At 60.2% G+C, this 16,232-nt stretch overlaps 1 protein-coding gene across 4 annotated transcripts in view; it reads right to left on the reverse strand.

Annotated features, from left to right (window-relative positions):
* Positions 1 to 2,836: 2,836 nt before the first annotated feature.
* The window catches only part of KCNAB2 (potassium voltage-gated channel subfamily A regulatory beta subunit 2), a 96,843-nt gene continuing 83,447 nt past the window's right edge, over positions 2,837 to 16,232 (reverse strand). For 2 of the 4 annotated variants that reach the window (XM_060141620.1, XM_060141621.1), the window contains exons 10-17: positions 15,507 to 15,593; positions 14,478 to 14,522; positions 11,521 to 11,606; positions 9,642 to 9,762; positions 9,298 to 9,392; positions 8,216 to 8,336; positions 7,785 to 7,873; positions 2,837 to 5,749 (exon numbers count right to left, since the gene is read on the reverse strand). In XM_060141620.1, coding sequence (XP_059997603.1) covers positions 5,660 to 5,749; positions 7,785 to 7,873; positions 8,216 to 8,336; positions 9,298 to 9,392; positions 9,642 to 9,762; positions 11,521 to 11,606; positions 14,478 to 14,522; positions 15,507 to 15,593 — 734 coding nt within the window. In that variant the 3' untranslated portion in view covers positions 2,837 to 5,659. The remainder of the gene's footprint in view (positions 5,750 to 7,784; positions 7,874 to 8,215; positions 8,337 to 9,297; positions 9,393 to 9,641; positions 9,763 to 11,520; positions 11,607 to 14,477; positions 14,523 to 15,506; positions 15,594 to 16,232) is intronic. The other 2 variants (XM_060141623.1, XM_060141622.1) reach the window with 1 other exon arrangement.

Raw genomic sequence — 16,232 nt, forward strand, 5'->3', positions numbered from 1 at the left:
AGCTGGTGGTGCGCTGTGATGGCCCCAGTTTGGAGGAAGGGAGGGACGGGGCCAGGGCCTGGGCCTGTCTGTGTCTCATGTTCCCTCTGGCCCAGCCTGGAAGGGAATTCCGAGCCTTGAGCAGGGAGGGGCCTTCCTGGCGTGGAGCCCTGGGTGCAGAATCCCGTCTGAGAGAGACAAGCTGGACCTGGGCGTGGAGGCACCGGGGGGTTCTGTTCCCTGGCCAGGACTGGGGCGAGGATTTGGGGATGTCTTGGGGACACAGGGCCACTGGCCAGCCCTCCCAGAGCCCAGATGTCCTCAACTGTAAATGGCTCTCCCTGAACCCCTAGAGGGCTGGACCCCCAAGGCCCCTACCATCTCCAGGCTGGCCAACCCTGGCACTGCGGGTGGGAGGATTGGGGGTGGGGGCACAGATGTCCAGGACACACGTGACAGCCGCTGACCCCGCCTCCCGGAAGGGTGGGGTCATTCCTGTCCCCTATGGTTTGTCCAGCGCCATGTGTGCACACGTGGTCCTCTGACCCGTCCCCCCCGCAGAGGTTCCGGCTCAGGTCATGGGCAGCGTGACCGCCAGGAGCCCCCGACACGGGGCCCTGTGACTCCGCCCTCTCAAGCAGGCAGTCAGCCTGCCAGACTGGCTGGCCTGGTGGGGAACAGAGTGGATGAGTCCTGAATGTCAGGTCAGGGGGCACATGGTAGAGGACGGGGGTCTGTGTTGTCCCCACTGCCTCACTCCAAGGGCAGGGGGTCCTTCCCCTGCCAGCCCTTGCTCCCCAGCAAGCTTCCCTCTGCCCTTCTGTTTTTGCTCCTTCCCAGGCCTCTGCCCTTTTCCTCTACCAGCCAGAGCCAGGCGCCCACGGATGGCCTGGGCCCCGGCACTGCCTGGTCCAGGAAGGGCTCAGCTCTCCAAGACCAGCACCTGGGAGGCCTGGGAGGGGGGCTGCGGACAGCTGGGGAGTGGGTTTCTGGCTGACTGGTTTTGGAGAGGAAAAAGGATCTTAGGAATGTTTTCTTCTTGGTTTATCAAGTTATCTCCTGCCGAAAGTCGTAGTGGTGGGGAGGGGGCGTTGGCCATCACGGTCCTCGGCATCTTCAGGCTGGGTTTGGTTTTTGCCGCGGGCAGGAGAGTCATCCTGTGCAAGCGGAAGCCGAAAGTGCCCGCGCTTCCGTTTCCAGCCACCTTATCATTTAGACCAGTGCTGAGTAGGCTTTCTGTTGATCCATCTTGGGGCCACAGTCTCGGAAGGCGTAGCTGGCTGGGCTCCTGGGTGACCAGGGGAGTTTGGGCTGGACTGACTGTGTCCGGGGGTCCCCTTGCACACGCCCACCATGGAAGCACATCCTGAGACCCCCTGTGCAAGGGGGCCCTCCCTGCAAGCCGCCTTCAGAAGCTCCTTTGTTTTCTGCAAGTGATGACCATGGTCCTGTTCTGCTGGTACCACGACCCGTGCAGCCACCTGCCCTCCTGCTGGTTGGGTGTCCCTTCCCAGGGTCCTCTGGGGACTCCCTGGGCCAGGTCAGGGGCTGGCTGAGTCTTGCCCCAGGGACACCTGTAGCCCTTGCTGCCAGGTGTTGGGTCCCAGGAATGCTGAGGGCCTGAGGGGATTGTGTAGAGGGTAGGCTCGGGGACCTCCGGAGTGTGCCCAGAGTGGGGTGGCAGGAAGGAGCTTAGCTGGGAGGCGGGGGGCTGAGATCTTGGCCCGGCCACGGTCCAGGGTGCCCCCTCCGTACCTGCAGCTGACCTGTGCCGACCACTATCTCTGTCGAGGACGCTGGCTCTCGCCCCATTTTATATTTCTGGAAGTTTACAGTTGTGGTGCATCAGCCCAAAGTCATTGGCTTGTGTTTTGGGATTTTTTTCTTAGTTTTCAGATTTTTTTTAAACAAAGTATTTTTTTAGGTGCGATAACCCAGAAAGGGCCCGTTGGGTGTGTGTGTGTCCTGAACCCCTGATACTGAGCTGGGAGCCTGAGCCTCCCATGGCTCCTCTGTGCCTGGGGTTGAGGGGAGGGGCCCACCCCCCTGCCTGGGCATCGGTGCGTGGGAGGTCGAGGGAGCAGACGCCTGCACCCAGGCTGGCATCTGGCCCAGCTGAGAGGGGCCGGCCCCTTGCCTGGTAGAGCCCCCAGCTGGTGAAGGGGCCGGGGCGCTGGGGCGAGTCGGGACGGTCCCAGCCAGGCAGCCGGAGCTGGAGGCTGAGCCCCTGTGTGTAGTCACCTGTCCGGTCCTCGGGAGGATGTGTAGGAGGCTCGACAAAGAGTGTAACCGACCCGGTTCCCTTTACTTTGTACTCTGTGTATGTCTTGGTTTTCTGTGTTTTAATAAATCCTTTGGGAAAGGATTGGATCAAAGAGTGTGTTCCTAGCTTCTCACTGATCTAGGATGGGGGTGGCTGGGGAAGGATGTGAGGGGGATGTCATCTAAAGCCACCTCCCACCTGAGGAGACACGGCCCCGTGAGGCTGAAAGGCTCGCTGGGAAGGGGGCGCCCCAAAAAGGGGTGTCCAGGGGTGGTGCTGGCCCCTCCCACCTGCCCCCTGAAACAGCACTGCTCAGAGGAACACTGAGCCCCCGGAGACAGCCCACAGGCCTCCCTGGACCCTGACCTCTGTCCCCAGGTGGGTCCAGCAGCCTCCCACCAACTTCCACCCCTGAATCACTTGGGAGCGAAGGGGTCTCGGTGCCCAGTCTTCGCCTCTCCCCCAGGGCCCCTTTCTCCCAACCTCTGCTCAGCCCCCGCCGGCTGGCCTCTGCAGGGGGCGGCCTTCTCTCCCTCCCACTGCCCTTGGCCCAGCCCTGACCCCGAGGACCCCGCAAAGGAGGGGAGCAGACCCTGACGGGCTTGGGTTTTATTCTGTCATTCCATAAATACGCGCTGCGTCTCCACTGAGCGTCACTTGGAAGTGCGAGGCATATGGCATCTCTGCCTGTGTAGGGGATGCAGCTAGCTGAGGAGCCACAGTCATTAAAGGCAGGGAGAGAAAAGGAGCACGTTATTTACATGACTGGAGAGAACAGAAGACAGAGCAAGCCCCCATCTCGTCCTCGGGACCTCGAATTTGCCGTAGATTCAGGGTGAAAAATGCTGGGGGCTCTGTGTGTCATTAGCAAGGAAGACTGGTCCTGCCCTGACCCAGACTGGGCCTTCTTCCCGTGTGGGGCACTGCCAGGTGGACCCCTGGGGGCAAAAACTCTGCTGCAAGGGGAGGGTGAGAGGCTGGCTGGCAGCTGGGGCTCTTGGCGGGCTTCCCCTCAAGCAGGTAGGGTGCGGCTGGCTGGTCTGAAACCTGTGCCAGGCGGGGCCCAGGCTGCCCCTCCAGGGCCTGCCTCGGCCCAGCTCTTCTGTTTCCAGGCTCTGACCGCCCTTGGGCCCCACTCCAGCACCCCCGAAGTCGGGGGACCCTCCCTCAGGAAGCAGGGTGGCATCCCTCCACACCCACTTGCAGCGGGGATACAGAACCAGGCCGTGGATGGTGCCCCAGGGCCGGGAAGCTGCTTGGGTCTTTGCGCTGGGCACTTAGACCTTGGTAGAGCTCAACCCTGGGGGCCCTCGTCTCCCTCCGTCTGGGAAACATGCAGCCAGCGGGCTCGGCCTTCCTAGGTGTGGCTCATGGGGTGGGGGGGTGGCAGGGCCCCGACTGCACGCCCTGGTCCCTCTTCCAGCAGTGGGTGGGCAGGGTGACAGCAGTGTGGAGAGGTCCCAGCCATCTCGCCAATGAGCGGCCGGTAACCTGGCCCCTGAGCACGGCCAGCTGCTGGGACTGCCTGGCCCAGAGCACTTGGTCCCTGCCTGGATGGGCCTGGGATGAAAGCCGCCCCACTGCAGTGTCCTGCCCTCAGAGCCACATCCCACCGTGTGGTGGTGGGCAGTGGCTGTGGATTCTGCTGGGACAGGCTTGTCCCCTCCCCACACCCACAGGCTGAAGTGTGCAGGGGACTTGGTGAAGACGACCCCCAGGGGCCTGGTCTACAAAGAGGGAGAATGTTCCAGACTCCAGGGCCAGCACAAAGGTCAGGAGTGGAAGAAGGTCCCCCCTCCCCCCACTTCTGTGGCTTTCTTAAAGCCAGTTTCCCAGGCCTTGGCTCAGCCAGGACTGGACGGCGGCCCCTCTGAGAATAATGGCAGGGAGGGGCCTCTCTGAAGGGCAAAGCAGGATGGGCTATGTCTGCCCAAGGGCACGAGGGCCCGTATTCGGTGGGCTGGGGCGTCTGCAGAGCCTGGCCCCCAACTCCCACCCACCACGGCCAGCAAAGGCTGGGTGCCGCTCAGGACTATGGGGCTGCGCCTCCTGGCGGCCGGCCCGCCTCCCCGCCTCCATCCCGGCAGCCCCAGGCCCGGCTACAAAGTGGCTGACACTTGTGAATGTCCCGCCCTCCCTCCCTGTCCCCAGTCTGTTCCAGGCTTGGGGGGAGGGGGGGCTGGTGTGGACAGGAATGACCGACCCCAGCCGTCCCTCCGTCTTCGTGGGCTGTGTGGAGGTGTCCTGGGGGCGGCTCTGCTGCCCTGGTAACGAGCTCTGAGCACCCCACCCCACCCACCTGGTCTGCGGCCTCGCAGGGGGCACCGCTCCACGGAGAGGCTCCCGGGGTCTTTTCCTAGACCGCGGGGGCTGCTGCTGGCTGGCCCCCAGGCCCCAGGCACACAGCACAGAAAACCCCAGGGACTCTCCCTCGTTGAAGGGGTCCCAGCACGTGCTCTCTGCAGACCCCAAGGCCACCACCCCCCGGCACAGCAGAGGCTGGCTACCTGGTGTGTGGTCAGCAGCCAGTCCAGCTGAGCACGTGTGACCTCGGGGCCTTCTGGGGCGAGGACAGAGGGGCGGAGGACTGGGCGCCTGGCAGAGAGGGAGGGCAGGTGGGGCCCTGGAGGGACCTGGACTGGAGCCCAGGCACTGGGGCTCATCAATTGTTTGCAGGGAGGAAGCCAGCGGGGCGAGGAGCTTGAAATCAGAGCCCCCCAACTTTTTGTGCGTCCCAAACTGCAGGGCGAATCTCCCTGGATCCCTGCCCCTGCCAGCAAGGTGGCGGGGGGTGGGGGTGGTCAAGGGGCAGCTCGGAAGGCCCCTCGGAGACACACTGGGGCGGGTGGTTGGGAGAAGGGGCTGGGGGAAGAATCCGAGGTCAGGCCCGAGGAAAGTACCCGGAGCCCTTGGCAAGAGGGGGAATGAGGGAGACCCCAGAGGGAGGCCTGCCCTGACCAGGGCCCCGCCGAGGGGCCACAGGAAGAGGCAGACCCGGCTTCCTCTTCCCTTCCCCAATGCCGGGTGGGGTTCTCGGCAGAGGAGAGGCCGGCTCTGCCCGCCCCCAGGCCCCAGCTGGTCTTGGCCTGGCCTGGACTTGAGTCTCTGAGACGGCCCGTGGCTGGGCGAAAACATGGTGGTTTCCTGGAGGAGGAGCAGAGACGGCAGGCTTGGGTGGGACCGCACGAGTGCCTTCGAATCAATGCCGACTCCCCGACACGAACCCGACAGCGGTCCTGCGAAGCAGCGGGTGGTGTGTGGCAGCGACTTCTGCGGTCTCTTCCCGGCGACATCTTGCTGCGTTGTTTTGTTTTTGAAGCAAACCACACTCTTGACTTGGCTTCAAATAGCTTAAGCGAGCTAACAGAGAGGCTAGGAGGGAAACGGAAACCGTCCAGGCAAACGGCCGGGGGCTTCTTAGGATCTGTAGTCCTTTTTGCTGTAGGGTTTATTGCCCAAAATGCTATCGATCTCGTGGATAATGGAAGACGACAGTTTTGGAAGGACCTGTGTGCAAAGATGGGAGCTATTCAGAATCTACCACCAAGACTGGCCTGGCCTGCAGGTGAGGTGGGGTGTAACGGAGCAGGGCCCTATGGGGCCTTCCTGGAGCACAGCTCCACCCCTCCACCCCACAACATCCTACGTACGCCTGCCTCTTATCTGTAGAAGAACTTTAGCCCAAGAATAAATTTAATCGGAGAAACGAGAAAATGAAAAAGCAAAGAAAAGCAGTCAAACGGGACAAAATAAGAATGGTTTAGCCATTAAACAAAGTCAAGGGCTTTTAGTCCCTGCGCAAGGGCTACAGGTCATATTCTGAGGCATGTCCTTTGAGCTGTTTTGCAGCTACTGAAACCCCACCAGGTGTAAAAAGTAACCGCATGATGACCAGACTGTAGCCATGAAACAAGCTACATCCTGCACAATTCCAAGAACTGGCCTCAGGGAAATGGGAACAAACTGACCCTGGAGTTGAAGATTAACTGTACTTAAAACAATCAGGTGGCCCTGCTCAGATGACCACATGACCAATTTCAAGATGACCGTCAGAGCTAACTGTGCTGCTCTGTACATAGCCTCCTCCCTCCGCCCATAAAGCACCCCTGAAACTCCCCTTTAAAAGCTCTTGCCCCCTGATCAACACGGGGAAATTGGATCTTTGGGACGTGAGTCCACCTTCTCCCAGGATCACCAGCTTCCTCAATAAAGCTACCTTTCCTTTTACCCAACACTTGTCTCTCAGCATTGGATTTTTCTTTTTTTTGGCCGTGCCGTGCAGCTTGTGGGATCTTAGTTCCCCAACCAGGGATAGAGCCCGTGCCCCCTGCAGTGGAAGGGCAGAGTCCTAACCGCTGGACCTCCAGGGAAGTCTCAGTATTCGGATTCTTGAGCGACGAGCAGCTGAACCTGAGTTCTGTAACAGGGGGACATTCTTCCAGCCGCCCGCTGGCCCCAGACTGTCCTGCTCTCATTGCATGCGGCTCCTGAAGCAGATGGGGGCCATGCTGCTTCTGTATTCCAGAAGGTTTGGGGCAGAGGGAACCTGCCCTGGTCTAAGCTCTGCCCCTCAAATGGAAGGACAGCGACGGCATAAAATGCAGGTTCCAGGACCAGAACACCTGATAATCCACACCCCCAAACTGCTTTTTCCAGCCGTCTTGACCTCAGCCAACAGCAACATCCCCCTTCCAGGTGACAAACCCCAGGGGCTGTCTGACCTGCTATCCCGCACCCTCACATCCAGTCTGTCAGCCAGTCCTGTTGGTCCATCTTCCAGAACATCCAGATGATCCAACCAGCTGTCCGTCTGCACCACGGCCATCCCTTGCCCCGACACCGTCATCACTTCCCAGCAATCTCCGTGCTTCCCTTCTGCTCCCCAAACTCTTTCCTCCACTCAGCAGCCAAAGAGCGAGAGGGAGCCTTTTAAAATCTAAGTTGGACCCTGCCCCTCCTCTGCTCCCATCTCACTGGACCATTGCGGAAGTCCTCAGAGGGCATGCGGTGGCCCATGGGTCTGCCCCCACGCCGAGCTCATCTCCCGCCCCTGCCCCTCTGCTCCCGGCCTTCTGGCCTCACTGCTGTCCTGGGCTCGTGCCCACCCTGTGCCTTCACATCAGCCTGGAGCGTTCTTCCCCCGAGTATCTGCACTGCCCACTCCTCATCCTTCAAGCCTTTGCTCACAAGTCACTTTGTCAACAAGGTTACCCTACAGCCCCCTTCAACCTGGGTCCACGGCTCCCCCCCGCCCCGCCCCTGCTGGACACCCCCGACCTTGCTCCAGGTTTCTTTTTCCAGAGTCCTTATCACCCTCCGACACATACTCTATCTTATTTCTCGCATTTAGTGTTTTCCGTCTGTTCCAGCTAGAAAGCCAGCTCTTCGAGAGCAAGGCTTTTTGGTGGTTCACTGCTGTAGCCCAGGTGCCTTGAACAGTGTCCGGTATGTAGTAGGTGCTCAATAAGTACGTGCTGGACAAGTGACTGGCTGAGACCCTGAGCTCTGCCCAGGGCCTGCAAGGCTGGCGGCCCCCACTCACCTGTATTGCTCCAATATTCTCCATCAGCTGGTCTGCGCTGGAAGCGCCCAGGAGCACGGAGCTGACCCCCTCGTTCCTCAGGCACCAGGCTGGGGGGCAGCAAGACCAGAGGTGAGGGAGGCCCACCCACGGCAGGGCCCTCTCTGGCTCTGCCCCGACCCTGCCTAGGCCAGCCTCCTGGGCATGGGGCTGAGGGTGCCCAGGAGCGGCATGGCAAACCAGGGGCTCAGCAGTGCTGGGGGGACCCCGGCACCAACTGCCGCCAGTGGAGAGATGGCCCAAGTGCTCAGGGACCCACCCCCACCCTCTCCCCATGAATGTGGGAGCCCCTTACCCACAGCTGGCTGGTGGAGGGGGTGTGGCCCGAGCGCTCGGGGACTCCCGACATCTCCCGGGGACACCGGTCTCCACCCTGCCCCCCAGCCTCTTACCTATGGCCAGCTGGGGGAGGGTGCAGCCCAGGCGCTCGGCGACGGCCTGCAGCTCCTTCAGCTTGGCCTGCTGGCGCCGGCCCTCCTCGCTCAGGATCCTGTCCTTCAGCCACTGGTAGCCCTGGTTGTGGGGGGAGGCACAGCACAGCCCACAGGTGAGGGCGGGTCACCTGGACCTCTGTGTGCATGGCACAGAACGATGACTGGGGGCACGGCGGCACCCCCCGGCCCCGGCCTAACCACGTCCCGCTGTGGTCCAGACCTGGGCAGTGGGAAGGATGGGAACCGTTGCATCTGAAGCCTGTGGGCTGTCGGGGAGCTGAGGCCAGGCCCCTGAGCCTGGACAAGGAGGTGGACAAGCCGACCTTCCCTTCTCCTGGGAGGCTGGGCGGCCCAGGAGGTGTGCCCACAGCAAGGTCAGGGAGCCCCCAGAGAGGCTTGCTGGGGGCTGGGCAGGAGTGGGGGGGCAGGCCATCCTGCTCTTGAATCTGGGGCTGGGGTCTCCAGTACTGGCTCTGCCCCGGCCTGGGCAGGCCTTTCTCTCCCTGCTCCTTGACCCCCAACCCCTGCAGCCTGTAGACCCTCCTGAGTCCTCACTGCGAGGTGTGTGTGTGTGTGTGTGTGTGTGTGTGTGTGTGTGTGTGTGTGCGCGCGCCTGTATGTGGGCCGGGGGGGACTTGTCCCGGGGGGGCATCTCTGAGTGACACTGAAGAAACCCCGCAGCTCTCAGCCCAGAGGTCTCAGGGATGGGCCAGAGACAGTGTGCGGGGTGTCTACAGGGGGAGGAGGCATCCCAGGGGGCACATGCGGATCCAGAGCAGGTTGTGAGGGCTGAACCTGGGGGGAGGGCAGGAGGGCGGGGGAGCGAGGAGCTTCTTCACCTGGGGGATGTCCCACAGGTGGGCAGCCTTTCTAGACATGGGGTCAGGCCAGCTGGGGCTCCAAGTTCCCATGCTCCGAACCTTCCCGCAGACAGCGGCCCAGGGAAGCCCCGCCCAGCACCAATGTGTCTGCCCAAAGGCCCCACCCTTCCAAAATGCCCGTCCTGCCTGTCCCCTCCCCCAGCCCGGCCGTTTCTTCACCTTCAAGGAGGCTCTCGAGTAGGGCGGGATGCCACTGTCGTACTTTCCGGACACGATACCACAGGCCAGAGGGGACCAGGTCATGGCGCCCACTCCTGGGAGAGGAAAGCCGGACGAGGTCAAACCCAGGGTCCCGAGGAGGGGAGGGGCGGGGCGAGGGGAAAGGGGCGGGGCAGGGCAGGGTCGAGGGGCGGGGCAGGGCAGGGTCGAGGGGCGGGTCGAGGGGATCTGGGATGGGGTTGGGGCAGGGCTGGGGAGGAGGCGGAGCAAGGGAGAGGGTGGGGCGGGGCGGGGGCGGGACCTGGAGGGGAGGCGCGAGGGCGGGGCCGGGCAGGGGAGCCCACCTATCTTGTGGAAGAGCTCGGGAAGCTGCACCTCCACCTTTTCGCGTTGGAACATGTGGTACTCGGCCTGCTCGCAGATGGGCGGGATCAAGTTGAACTGCCGGGCAACGGAGTAGGCCTCCTGGGAAAAGCAAAGAGGGGCATGGAGGGTCCCTGCCGGTCAGCGGTTCTGAGGGGCCTCCGGGGCAGCAGGGAGAAGACACAAAGGCATCCCCAGGAACGGCTGGCCCTCCTGCCCCTCCCCTCTCCTCTCAGCTTTCCTGGGAGCCTGTTAGGCCCCCCTCCACGAGTGGAGAAAAGTGAGTGGGTTGTGGGATCCCAAGGCTGAAGGGATTTGGGGGGAAGCACAACTCAGTAGTGAGGCTTGGGTCCTGGCACTTACTGGCCGGGTGTCCCTGGGTAAGGGGCTCACCCCCCTGTGCCTCAGTTTCCCCATTTGTCATGAGGGTCAAATGAGCCAACAGGGTTGGCAGCCCTCAGGACAGTGCCTGCCTGTTACTGGTTTTATCATGATTGTCACTCTAGGGCCTGGACCCAGGATGATGGCAGGGGCAGAAAACACTAGGTCAGGAGGGGAAAGTGGGCGGCATCAGCCCATTTCTGGGACTTGGAGGTCAAGGCCTCCACTCTGCAGACCGGATGGGTGTGAGCTCCTGGGGAAGCCGGTCTGCCAGCCCTAGAGGCCCTTTCCCCTTTAGCTTGAGACTCAGCTTTCACATCTGTAAAGTGGGGATGAGATCCTGACACCTCAGTGAGCTCTGTGCTGGGTCCAGGCAGCTTCAGAAAAATGCCGTATGATCATTAATGCCGCAAACTCCAAAGGCCGATTGATACCATGGGCTTCTAAAGTTGTCTGTAACTTGAAATGAAAATCCTGCTTCATTTTTTTTTTTTTGGATGAACCAGAAAGCTGGGGCTCACTAGAGGAGAAACCCCCTAGCAGGGATGCCAGGATGTGGGAAATTCTGGTGGGTGGGGCATGGGAAAGGCTGAGGTTGGGAGGAGGCCTGGAGGCAGGGGTGAGGGCGCCAGCCTGAGAGCTAGTCCTGCGAAGATGCAGTCCCCAGACCTCTACCCTTCCCCCACCAACCAGCTGCCTGCCTCTGAGAAGCCACCCTGCCGACCCTTCTGGGATACCCCAGAAATATTATGAAACATCTGTCACCCTCAGCTACTGATGGCTCCCGTGGAGGGAAATGACAACGAAGGGGATGCCTTCCTGAAAATGAAGGTGAGGGAGAAACATCATGGATTATGAGATGGAAGCCCAGGCTCTGAACTGCACGGCCTGAGCATCCATCTTGGCATGGGCTGTGTGACCTTGGGTATGTTACTTAACCTCTCTGTGCCTCAATGTCCACATCTGAAAAACAGGATAACAGTAGCACTTACCTCATAGGGCATTGTGAGGATTAAATGGGAGTCAGTCCACATGAAACCCTCAAATCTAACGGCACCTGGAACAACACAAGAGCTCAGCACGGTGGCTGGCACTGTCACCGCTGCTGAGCACTGGCTGAGCTCCAGGACCCCCACTAAGAGCTTCACACCTGTTCTCTCAGATAATCCTCACAACAGCCTCATGACGGGGTAGGTTGTCCTTGCAGTCTTGTTCTACAGGTGGGGAAACTGAGGCTCAGAGAGGTGAAGCCATCTGTCTGGGGCCACGCAGTGCTGGGATTCAAGCCCAGACCCCTGTCTGCAAGGCCTGCGGACATCACTGCCACATGTCACCATACTGTCCCTCCCCATAGTAGCCAGTTATCTGTGCATTAGGGACCAACGGCACTGAACCTGCTAGAGCCCCGGAGTCACCATCCACGGAGCTGGGGCCGGGAGCCCAGCTGGGGGACACGCACACACCGAGAGGTCACCGTACCATAATCTCCATGGAGCTCCAGCGCGATGTGCCCCAGTACATGGCCATCCCCTGGTTAATGACGTGGGTCATGGCACGCACCGTCTCTGTCACGAGAGAAGGGGAAACCACAGGTGGGGGGGGGCGGCCGGGGGCACGGGGCCTGGCCTGGGGACATTCTGCAAATACAGGCGGGCGCCAGGAGGAGGGGGAGGGTGCTGTCGGGACGGCTTGCAAGCAGTGTACTTCCCGGCTCCGGAGTTGGGGGCGGCCTGGGTTTTCTGGGACCACAGAAAAAAGTGAGCCTCTGTCCAAGAAGCTGGTCTTGAAAACAATGTTCCCAAATAGTTAGAGGTCTTATGGAATCTTTGAAAAATGGGTTATGGATGGATTGAGACGTTTCTATGGCAGATTAGAGGGATGCAGGAAAGGTGAGGTCAAAGAATGTGACTCTAGAACGGGGGGTGTTCTCTAGTCTGGGGAAGAATGGGGGACCCTGATCGCTCAGGAAGAACCAGATAAATGGATTAAGGTTACAATCAGATTGACGGATGGCAAGAGGAAGTAACATAATTTCTGCCCATTTCTAGTCTCCCACTTGGGGCTACTCCGGACTCTCACTGGGATCTGGAGAATTGAATGGAGAGGTAATAATAACATCTGTCAGGAGAAAGGGCAGGGTGTGGGGCCCTGGGTGGTCCCAGGGGTTGGGGGCTGCAGAGCGGAGCTCCCCTCGAGTCCAGAAGAGCCAGCAGTAGACATGGAAAGCCCCCTGTGGACCACGCCCCGACTTTCACACCAGCCCAGTATCCAGGAGCAAGGGACCCTCTCCCCATCTACACTGTGATAGATTCTTCCTTGGACTCAAAAAAGTTTTTCGAGAAATAAAAATCTGCCAGTTAGTGTCGCCCCCGAGGCTGTTTTGGCCCCAGGGGGATATTGTGGTTTTTAAAATTGAACTCGACCTCAAATTTTAAAATTTTAAATGGCTCCTGGCTTTGCGGGATGACGGGCTACCCCATCAGATTTCTCTCAGGTCCCATACAGTGCTTGCAAGTTCGACTGCCCAAGGCAGCCTCAGAAGTTCAGTTAAAGTACAAGTGTTTCTAAAAACAAATACCCCTTGAAAGTCCCCATCTCTCCCAAAGTGGCCACTGACATGGGACAGCTGAGGTCCCTGAAGATGGTGGGGGTGGAAGGAAGGATGGAAGGAAGGAGAACGCAGGTTGGTTCCGAGAGCTCCACCTTGGAATGGCCCAGGACCACTGGAACCTTCTCTGGCAGAGAGCGGCACCTCTGTTTTGGGGTGTCCCTTCCCATCCATTCTGGGTCCCTGAGTGTCCCTTTGGCTGAGGTCCCCTCTTTCAGTAGAAAGCCAAGGTAGCTGGGGCTTCTGGGGTGGTGGTCTTCTGGGGTGGTGGTCTCCTCGGCTTGCCGAGGACCTCTGGAAAAATCACACCTTGGTTTCCACGCCTGTAGGCCAAGCCCTGTCCTCTCCTTCCTTCCAGGGTCAGGGACTGGGCTCTTCCCCGCGCATCCCAGGGAGGTGGTCTGGCAGGGAAGGGGCCCCCTCGGGCTGTCAGTGGGCCACCACTTTAACGGCCAACACTACTCGATGTGAAGAGCAGCGCTTGGTTGGAAGGTTGAGGGTCCCAGGAAGGAACCTGCCCACATCCGAACCCTGCGTCTGGGCTCCCAGCCCGGCCGTCCTTCTTGGGTTCTTTAGAAACACTCTTGGGGGGACCTGTGACCATGCGGTGTGACTGCCCAATTCTTTTCAGCCAAGGCTCAGGCCCACATGCCAGAGAGAGGGAAGCAGAGGACACCCCCGTTCGCTAGCCTGGCTTCTTTGAGCACAGCTCTCTCCTAACGCCCCTTCCATGCAGAGAGGGGAGTCCAGCGGGAGCCTGGGGGCCAGGGAGCCTGTGCGAGCCTGTCGCTGGCCTGAGAGGGAAGGGGTCCTGGGCAGTGGCAGGCTGGCCGTGGAGCCCATGCACAGGAGCGTGGCCCTTGGTCTTCTGCCCAAGCTTGGTGTCAGTGACACCAGAAACAGGGACAATTAGGGACAGCTGTCCACCTCAATATTTAATGCTGTTTTACAGAAGCAGGAGGACCAAATCCTTCCAGCTGCTGCCAAAACCCATGGCATCTCCTGCTGCGTCTCAAATAATACATGGGAGGGGTCAGGTGGCAGTGCCAGTTGGCAGGCGGGAGCCCTTTCATTGTGGACCACAGCCCAGTTCCCAGGGATACCAAGGCCTGCCCTTCGTGGGTGGGGTGGGGTCCCAGGGTCCTTTGGCTTAGGGGTGGGCAGAGACCGCTGCATGGCCAGAGGCTGCCCCGGGGCTCAGAGTTTCCCCAGCTCATGTAGGTATTTTTCAAGGAGGAAAACAACTGCATTTCAATGGTGAGCTCTGGCTGCATGGCATGGGGTGAGAGTGACAGGTGGCCCAGCCCACCCAGGGGACTGGAGCACTGCACGCCACTGGGGGCAGGGTGCCCTCACTTTTGGTTGAGGTGGGAGCTTAGCAAACGTGGAGAAGATAAAACCTGCCGGGGGCCAAAGTTCTGGGGTCCCCGATGCGTTTGCTCCTGTGGGAACCTGGTCTCCCCAGCCCTCTCCCAGACCATCTGGGGTCAAGGTTTCTGGTGCGGATCACAGCAACCCCCAAGTCAAGAGGAGGCCCCGCGGGTCATGGGTCATGGCAATGCAAGGCAGTGCGAGGAGGGGCATGCATGCACAGGAGTAGGGGAGGAATGAGGTGACAGCGTGGACCAGGGGGACGGCGCGGCTCTGCGCCACTTTGCTTTTCTTCACTTGCAAGGTGTTCCCATAAGGCACTTATTTCTCCTTTGTGCATTTTATGGAGAAGTTTAGTCATGGGGGCGGGGGAAGAGAGTCGTGTAAATAAAAGCACTGTCTCATAAAATGCAGCTCAGACACAGAGGTCAGTTGTCGGGCCGAGGGTACTGTGTACCTTCTATGATGAATGTCCTTGACTTGGAGGAACTAAATGGATCCCCTGGTGATAAAAGAAAGATGGAAAGAGACCAGAGTTCACAGCTGTGGGAACGCTGAGGGGCACAGTCTGACAAAGGGCACGGGGACGGAGGCTCAAATCACTTTTCGCAGAATACTCGTTTGGATAAAAAACCAACCACACACACACGTGCACACACACACACACGTATATATACACACACACAGGTGCATGGTATATACACAAACAAATGAAGAAAAAGTAACTTGAACATAACTGAATTTTCCAAGTCCCTGAAGCAGCAAAGCACAAATGAGAAGATGCCCGAAGCAGAAAGTTGGAGGAGATAGTGGGAGCTGAGCTGGCAGGAGTCAAAGAATAAACAAGCGCCTGAGAAACCAAAACCGCTTTTCAAAGCACTGCACGTCTTTTTTTTCTCCTCTGAGTAACAGTTCATTCCCCAGAGCAGAAGTCCCCTAAACCCTCCCAGTAGAACGTGGGCCATGATTGAAAGGACGGCAAAGAAGGCGGCCCTTGCAGAGTCATCATACTGTGACTTTAGCTACCGCTGCACACAGCTCAAAGCCAGGATGGGCGCGGACCCAGAGCAAGGAGGGGACTCAGCCTGGAGGCGCTGGGGTGCACGTGAGGGCTCGAGCAGGGGCTGAGCTCAGGCCCGCCCCCCGCCCCTCCCCACACGGGGAAGGCCCCACCCTCCAGACCCCCAGGCCTGGGTGCCCCGCGGGCCCTGCGGTGGCACCATCAGAGCCCCAGGCCTGGGTGCCCAGCGGGCCCTGCGGTGGCAGCATCAGAGCCTCAGGCCTGGGTGCCCAGCGGGCCCTGCAGTGGTACCATCAGAGCCTCAGGCCTGGGTGCCCCGCGGGCCCTGCGGTGGTAGCATCAGAGCCTCAGGCCTGGGTGCCCCGCGGGCCCTGCAGTGGTACCATCAGAGCCTCAGGTGCAGAGCTTTCTGCTCTATTTGGAACCGTGACTCCTGGGCAGTCAGCGCTTCCGGGGAGAACGTACCTTCCATGGGCGTGTTGGGATCCGGGCGGTTGGCAAACACCACGTCCACATACTCCAACTGCAGCCGCTCCAGGGAGGCTTTCAGACCTGGGGGAAGGAGTGGGGAAGGACTGTTACCATCTTCACAGACATTCCTGGGCCCTCGTGCGTGCATGCGTCTCAGGGAGCAATAGATGAAAGGGACGAGGCCCCTGGCACCGGGAGCTGTGGACGGCAGGGCGCATCTGTGGGCACGGGCCACCTAGGTGGAGAACAGCCATGAGAGAAGAGGGGGCACACCCAAAGGGGGTGGGGTGGAGTCCACAGGCCCAATGTCCTGTGACTGCACGGAGGGGGCCCTTCCTAGAGTGGCCCGGGCGGAACTGGGAGAGCCAGGCCACCTGACACGGAGGACAGCTGCGTCGCTCATCTATGGCACCAAAGGCCCGTGGGGCCCGAAATGCATGAGTACTTCGCAGCGGCTCAGAACAGAGCTGCAGAGTGGAAGTGCTGGGCTGTGGGACGGGGAGGGGTGGGCAGCAAGGCCTCCTAATCATTTGATTGTCAGTGGATTGACTGTATTACCTTGACGACAGTGAACGTGGGGAGATAATACAAATCAGGATGAGTGAGACATCCTGGCACCTCCACCCCAGTGCTCCGTGTGCTGAGGCCCAGGCTGTGTCTGACACACACCCTCACCTGGGTCCTTCCCAATTCCACTAACCCCAGATGTGGGCATTCTTA

Source organism: Lagenorhynchus albirostris, chromosome 2 (genome assembly GCF_949774975.1).
Source record: "Lagenorhynchus albirostris chromosome 2, mLagAlb1.1, whole genome shotgun sequence".
Classification (NCBI taxonomy): Eukaryota; Metazoa; Chordata; class Mammalia; order Artiodactyla; family Delphinidae; genus Lagenorhynchus; species Lagenorhynchus albirostris.